Below are 8071 nucleotides of genomic sequence, written 5' to 3' on the forward strand. Positions count from 1 at the left end.
TCTGCTGCGTGAGATCACGTGAGGCGCTCCCTCTGGCATGATAATTTTAATAATATCTTGTCGTGTGTGATGCGCCACGGTGTTAAAATCTTGTTGTGTGTGCATGTTTAAGATTTGAGGGAAGATAATCTGCAAAGATTCTCCTTATGTGTGTGCTGCAACCAGATTTCATAATCAGTTAGGATTTTAAAACTCCTGTAGTGTGAGCCCGGCTTAACATAGATTTAGACAGATTTGTGAACAATATTTGAGAGAAATAGGCCTTTTGTGTACATAGAAAAAGTCTTCGATCTTTGAGTTCAGCTCATGAAAAATGGGGGCAAAAACAAAAGTGTTGCGTTTATAATTTTGTTCAGTGTATTTGTAAATGTGTACATATGTAAATTTGTTTATTCGTAAATGATGTTTTAGATGCTGTTAAATCAGTATTATACATTTTATTGTCTATGTAAATGTACATGATAGAACAACACTTTTATTTAAAATACATACCAATACTAATGGAATCATGTTGGACAGTCACTTTGTGTTCATACCTTAACAAACTGTCAGATATGTTACTGAACTAACAGAGTGCATCAAGGTCAAATCATCAGACGAGGATGTTGATGATTCAAGTGAATTTGTGAAGTTCTTCCCTAGTTTCATCTGGGCTGTGAGGGACTTCACCCTGGAGCGAAAGATTGATGGCAAAGATGCAACAGAGAATGATTACCTAGAGTTCGCTTTGAAGCTGAAACATGGTAGTTTAAATATAGTACAAAATATTATTTTAAGAGCCCTTACAATCACTATCACAATGAGCTCTTGTAATGAGTTTTTCCAAACTTAATCTTACTTAAACAGAACCAGAATAAGTGGTATAAGTGTAAGAACCTAGCTGCTAAGTTTTGGGGGTACTGCAATTTGTTTAAAGTGACTTCTCTAAAAAAGACAAAGGTATCAGTTTCAAATCAGTTTTTCTGCTACTGAAAAGGATAGCATAGGATCCAAGTTTGCAATATGTCTAAAGTTTAAAAAAGGAAATCTTAACTGTATATTGCACATGGGGGTTAAATGTCAAAGAAGAATCCAAGATCACTCCAAGATTCAGATTCAGATTTATTCAGCACAGAGCCATCAATAGTTGTAAGGGGTATTGAGCCAATGTTATGGAGCTGGTGAGGAAAGCTGAGAAGCATAACTTCAGTCTTAGATTAAAAAAAAGTCATGGTCAGCCATAACCCAACCATGAGGAGCAAGTGATATTCAGTGTCTTGCCCAAGGACACTTCATCAACTGGTAAGGTGAAACTGGGATTCAAGCTGTGAAAACTCACAGTCAACATATCTGCTCCCCGAGCCAGGGTTGTTCATCCACAGCAGATTGTGTTCTCCCTGTTCCAACTCTATATCAGCGGTTCTCAATTCCAGTCCTTGTGACTCAACACAGTTAAACTTCAGACATTTGTTCTATTCGACTATAAGTGCCCTGCGAAGTGGACATTACAGGATATTCCGCTATGATTCCAGTTCAAAGGGAGCTTATGTGTTCCATTCAAAGTGCATTAAAGTGTGTGAGACCTGAATTTAAATTGTATTTATTTACAGAGGTATATTACGTCAAACTTCATACTTCTCTAGTAAGTTTCGCCTGTGTGTGAAGAAGCTGCAAGCCGTGGCGTAGTGCAAATCCGTGAATTAATGTTCTGAAATGAAGTAAACTTCAACAGATTTCCTGTGCTCAGGGAGTAGGGAGCAATGAACAATCATGCATGGAGCTCTCTTCTAACGAGCTGGTTATCATGGGGGAGCGGGGGGGGACTGTAATTGAGAACCACTGCTATAGATAATAGCATAAATTTGTAATACAATGTGGATGAAAGGGTTCAAAGTAGAGAAAAAAAAGTCCAGTGACAATGTGATCCAGACGAGTAGCTGAAACAGCTAAACTCTGCTCAAAGGACAGACACTCTTTTTTAACTTTACAAATCTCTAGAACTGAGAAAAGCTACAGCATGTGTTCATCTGTTCTAGGAACTTCAAAAAAAGTGATGGAGTACAACCTTCCGAGGGAGTGCATTCAAAAATTCTTCCCCTCCAGGACGTGCTTTACTTTCCCTTTTCCAACCGCCCCAGAGAATGTGTCTCATCTGGAGCGCTTGGATCTTGCTGACCTTTCCACTGAGTTCCTGGAGGTTACAGGACGTTTCTGCACGTTTGTTTTTGACCAGAGTGATGTGAAGAAGCTGAAGGATGGATACACAGTCACTGGCAGAGGTGATTCAAAAAGACTTTCGAAGAGTTTGCATATGTGCTTTCAGTGGATTATCTATTGCTCAATCATTTTGTTTAACTTCTTTCCACTTTTGAAAGTTTTGGGTCATCTAGCAAAAATGTACATGGACACCATCTCTAGTGGGGCTGTGCCGTGTCTGGAGAATGCTGTGATTGCCATGGCAATGATTGAGAATCAAGCTGCGGTGAAGGAGGGGTTTGAGGTGTACCAAAGTGGAATGGAGAAGCTGAAGAACTCCTTCCCTTTGGAATTAAAGGTTGTGTCCTCGGAACACCAACGTCTCAGCAGCATGGCAACACAAACCTTCATGACTCGATCTTTCAGGGACACTGACGGGAAGCACCTGAAATCTCTAGAGGTAGGCTGGATATCTTGCTGAGGAGGTGCTTTGAGCTTACTGATAGAGAGATGTTCTTTCAGAGTAGTGAATGAGATCTGGACATTCTCTCTGATTCCATCTTCTCATATACTGTATGTCATTCTGTGCTGACAGTGTTATTCCAAATAAACAAGTCAGACCAAATAGCAAGCCCTAAGTCACCAAAAAACTGAAACACTGTCTGTATGTTTTTTTTAGGAAAAAGTTAATGAACTCTTTGATGGATACCTGTGCCAAAATGAGCAAGCTGAAGCGGTCTTAGAAGAGTTTCTGAAGCAGAAGTCTGTGGATTCTAAAGCTATTCTGCAGGCCGACAAAAAACTGACTGAGAAGGAAAAAAAGATTAAAGGTACGAGTTCCCTGTTCTTAAATTCTTACCAGGTTACTTGTTAAAGAGGTGCTCAAAGGTTTAGGTACTTTTTTAGCTGATCAGTTTAAAATGCAGCTAAGAGTAGCAATAAATGATAGAAGGAGGTTCAAGGGTCCAAGAATAATTTTGCTTTCAAAAATGTCACATTCAGTAAGTTATTGACTCAAAAAAGTGCTCCATAAAAGAAAACAAAGTCTTTCATAGAAGTGTACTGAGTAATTCAAAATATTACCTTGCAATTCATATCTGCCTTACAGTAAAATAGACTGCTAATCTCATGGTTTCAGTCTTTTATCTCTAAAGCATCCTTTCCTTCCTCCTGTTTTCGTCAATGACCAGAGGAAACAGAGAAAGCGGTCATCCTGGAGCAGAAAATCAAAGCTAAAGAGGAGACACAGCGACAGCTGCAAGAGAAAATGGAAGCAGAAAGACAGAGTAATGAAGAGCGGATGATACAGATGAAGGAGAAGATGGATGAGGAGATGAGGCTTCAGAGAGAGGAGGCCCAACGTGCCATGGACAGCAAACTGAGGGAGCAGGCCGCGCTGCTGGAGAAGGGCTTTCAGGAGAAGGCTGACAGGATGAGCCAGGAGATGGAAGAGTTCAAGAGACAGAACGCTGAAGCTGAGAGTAATAGAGTTCGAGAGTTTGCAGAGCTGTTAGAGAACTCCAGCAAGAGAAATGAGGAGTCTATGGCTATGATGATGCAGCAGCACCGTGAACAGATGAAGGCTTTACAGCAGCAGATGAGAGCGCGCTCTGCAGGCGGATGTTGCATCTTGTGAAATGCATTAACTCTGTGGTCATCAGAGTCATGTAATTGAACAATGCAGTTTACTTACTTTAAAATGATTCAGTACCTAATTCCAGTCCTGGAGATCGACAGTCGTGCAGACTTCAGCTTCAACCCTGATAAAACCTCACCTGCCTGTAGCTTTCTAGTAACCCTTTAGACCTTGATATTAGCTTGTTCAGGTGTGTTTGATTAGAGTTGAAGCAAAACTCTGCAGGACTGCGGCTCTCCAGGACCGGCGTTCACCACCCTGCTCTACACAATGACATTGAAAGTATTGTCTTTATATATAAAAAACAATTAAATGTAATGCTAACTATCATTATTCAGAAAAGTATTTGACCCATCACAAAAGACCCGCCCCCTTAGTTACTGTTGCTACATCCAACAAGCCATGGCACTCACTCCACACATCACATTCTCATGCAGTAAGAAATATATCGCAGAGCACAGAGGACACTGACAACATGCCAAAAGACAAGACACAGCAGGTTATTTTTGGTATAAAACAAAGTGTCAGTTTTCAAATTTACTCATTTTTTTAAAGAAATTCAAATAACAATAGTGTTTTGTGGTTCTTTAATTTGTCATGACAGATCGCTGTTGTGCCTCAGTTCAAGCGGCACGTGAACCGATTATCTATTCCTCTTTAATAGTTATAGCACGAAATAACCCACCCTCGTGTCATTCCAAACCCTTAAGATCTTCGTTCATCTTCAGAACACAAATTGAGATATTTTTGATGAGATCCGAGAGCTTTCTGACCCTCCCATAGACAGCAAGGGAACTGCCACGTTCAAGGCCCAGAAAGGTAGTAAGTATATTGACAAAATAGTGCATGTGACATCAGCGGTTCAACCATAATTTTAAGATACAAGAATACTTTTTGTGCACAAAGAAAACAAATTTCAGTCAACAATTCTACTAGTTCAGGTACCATCTACTGCCATTATCAAGAGTAACACAACACATGCGTTGCGCCTTGTTTACATGCAGAGGAAAGAACATGCATGCGTCGTGTTACTCTCGATAATGGCGGTAGATGGTAACTCGGAGAGAAGAATCGTTGAATAAAGTTGTCAAGTTTTGTTTTTTTTGTGCACAGAAATCATTATCATAGCTTCATAAAATTACGTTTGAACCACTGATGTCACATGGACTATTTTGTCGTTGTTCTTGGTACCTTTCTGGGCCTTGAACGGGGCAGTTCGCTTGCTGTCTATGGTGAGTCTGAAAGCCCTCAGATCGCATCAAAAATCTTAATTTGTGTTCCGAAGATGAATGAAGGTCTTATGCCAGAATTTTTATTTTTGGGTGAACTATCCCTTTAACTGCTTTGAATATCAGACCAATATCTGGCACATCCTGACAGAGAGAGATAGTGAAGACTGGATCTAAAACATTTGATTCATTAACTTTTCACATAATGTATTACACTGATACATGTATTTATCATTTGGCCATGAAATTTACTTTAAAAGAATGCTAAAGACTCTAAATGGGACACTATACCAGCCATTCAGTGTAATTGAGTTTTGAAAAACCTTTGACTGAAGAACTTCTAGCACAGCGTAAAACTGGTATCGAGCCAATCTCAGATCTATGCAAGAGATATATTTAGCTGTGCTACATTTGTACTCCTTCGTAATTGTCAATTCATATTTCATGTTAAGCCTAGTTCACACTACACTAATTAAAACATCGGCAGATTGCTCTGCTGTTCAGACTACATGACTTGCTGTCTCTCTTGAAGTCATTATGGTGTTCACACTACATGACATTACATAAATTATCTGCAACAGGGGCTCACACACTACACGAGCTGACAACAACTCTGTCACCCAACGACTCTATCCCATCCCCAAACCATATTTTGTCACAAAAACAAACATGAGAAGTTGAACGGGAATGTCACGAAAAAACAAGTGAAACGGGAGTTGTTTATTTGAAATGAACAACGGGAAGAAATTAGTGCTACAAGCTGTTTGCGCGATGAAAAAAATTAACTTAATTTCTTGTTTCCAAACTTCTTAAAGCTGTGTTGCTGCTGCTGTTTTTCTTCTGCGGAACTCAACCCATGCCTTGCTCTCTCATTGGTTGTAGCTCGACGCGACACCTGACACCACGTGATGTTGAGTCGGCTGACCGGTCCAGATATTTAGCATGCTAGATATTCGTTTGTCATCGGCGACGTGTCAGCGAGCCTCTTTGATGCGTTGTTGAGTAGTTCACACATAAAAGATTGCTGAGCGCTGATCACCCGCTGATTTTCCCCCGATCACAGCCCGACCTGTTGGTGAGCTCATTAGCTTGCAAATCGGGCTTAAAATCCTGTAGTGTGAACTAGGCATTACAGGCACATTACAATTAATCATGGTCAGGTCATTTCATGGACATTTTATATATATCGTTATATACATCGCTCATCCAGAAGGATTTTCAGTATTCATCAGCCGGCGCCTACTGTGATTCCGTGCATCTGGTCTAGCAAAAGGGCTCTGAGTAAGCCGAAATGTTCTCAAAGGAACTGTCATACACTGCGATCACTTGTCAACATAAATAGGATCGACTACGAGGATAACGTTACCTCTGCTGGTAGCCTATTGGAGAAACATTGTGGTCTTCTGAATTTTCGCTCCATCTCTGACAAAGGCTCCTATATAAACGAACTAGCTATTGCCAATAACCTGGATATGCTATTTCTTACCGAGACCTGGCAGTCACCTAATGACTTTTTGCATCTCAATCTGCTTACACCAACCAGATATCAATGTGTCTAAACTGCATTCAACTGGCAAAAGGCGTTTTCTTGCAGTCATTTATCGTGACTCCATAACACTTACCAAACTGGATTTTCATAATACCTGTACATTTGAGTTCATGGTTATGAAGGTTGGCCTAAAATGTCCCCGCATAATTATCCTAATTTATAGACCACCCAAGCAGCAAACTGAATTCTTCTCTGAACTCAGTGAATTGCTAACCTTAGCCTGTGCTGTGTCGTCCCAGGTTATCCTACTTGGTGACTTTAACATACATGTTGATACTGTCTGCCCTAATACTACTCTGCTAAAGACTGTACTGGATTGCTTCGATCTTATTCAGAATGTTAATTTTCCAACTCATACTCATGGTCATACACTTGATCTGGTTTGTACATCTCGTTTGAATAATATCTCCGTCAACAGCCTGGCTATTACTATCTCTGACCACAAGCTTATTACTTTTGACTTTACATTAATCTGTCCAGCTAAATGCACTGATAACATAACCATATCGTATTGTCATGTAAATGCTGTTGATATCAGTACATTCTCTGCTTCTGTTGCTTCCTCTGCTATCCCTGAAGTTTTAAATCTTACCTGTCCATCTATGATTTATGATATGTATCATTCTCTTATTGCTAACATTTAATGCAGAGCTTCGCACTATGAAAGCAAAATGCAGACAACATGAACGTCTTTTCAGGAAAACAGGTCTAACTGTCCATTTTCTTGTTTATTCTGACCATATTAAGCACTATAAAACTGCCTTGAATGCAGCCCAATCTTCTTATATCTCCAGCATCATTGGCAAAGCTAATAATAGGCCTAAAGCACTATTTAGCATGGTAAACAAATTAACCCAGGCACCAAACCATAGTATTAGCCAACGATGATTTGTGTTGTATCTTCTTGCACCACTTTCAGGGAAAGTTGGAAGCTTTATGTGGGACCTTTGGTGAGGAACCGATTATTTCTAATTGTGAGCAAACTCAGTCTAACCAATCATTGACTATTTTTACCTTGACAAATCCACCTCAAATTACCGATTTAATACAGAAATTGAATTCCTCTTCAAGCCGGCTAGACCCTGCACCTGCTTTCCTCCTGAAACACTGTACCTCTGTCATTTCTGCCCCTATCTCACACCTCATCAACATGTCTTTTATTTCTTCCACTGTTCAGATTTCACTCAAGACTGCTACTGTTAAAAAAAAAAAAGAATTTGGATCCTGTAAACCTATCTAACTACCGTCAAATTTCTAACTTGTCATTTGTATAAACAATTATGTAAAGGGCTGTTGTCTCTCAGCTGCAGTCATCTCTAGCCCGCAACAATCTTTTTGATATTTTTCAGTCTGGTTATTCATTTAGATCCAAAGAGGTATTCTTTATAAAAGTTAAGAGTCGATCAGTTGATCAGACACACCTACCTAAAACAGTTAATTCTAACACGCCCCCACGTCTACATCACTATGTGGGAAGATTTG

General features: G+C 39.8%; 1 protein-coding gene across 1 annotated transcript; it reads left to right on the forward strand.

The window, feature by feature from the left end:
* Nucleotides 1-552: 552 nt before the first annotated feature.
* On the forward strand, nt 553-3901 carry LOC107578022 (guanylate-binding protein 2-like; the record flags this gene model as incomplete). Its single annotated transcript, XM_016264029.1, has 5 exons — nt 553-743; nt 2016-2258; nt 2355-2635; nt 2855-3005; nt 3366-3901. Coding segments are annotated over 5 exons (1312 nt in total), but the record flags the coding sequence as incomplete, so codon positions are not given.
* Nucleotides 3902-8071: the final 4170 nt, after the last annotated feature.

Source organism: Sinocyclocheilus grahami, unplaced genomic scaffold (genome assembly GCF_001515645.1).
Source record: "Sinocyclocheilus grahami isolate Dianchi unplaced genomic scaffold, SAMN03320097.WGS_v1.1 scaffold8349.1, whole genome shotgun sequence".
Taxonomy (NCBI): domain Eukaryota; kingdom Metazoa; phylum Chordata; class Actinopteri; order Cypriniformes; family Cyprinidae; genus Sinocyclocheilus; species Sinocyclocheilus grahami.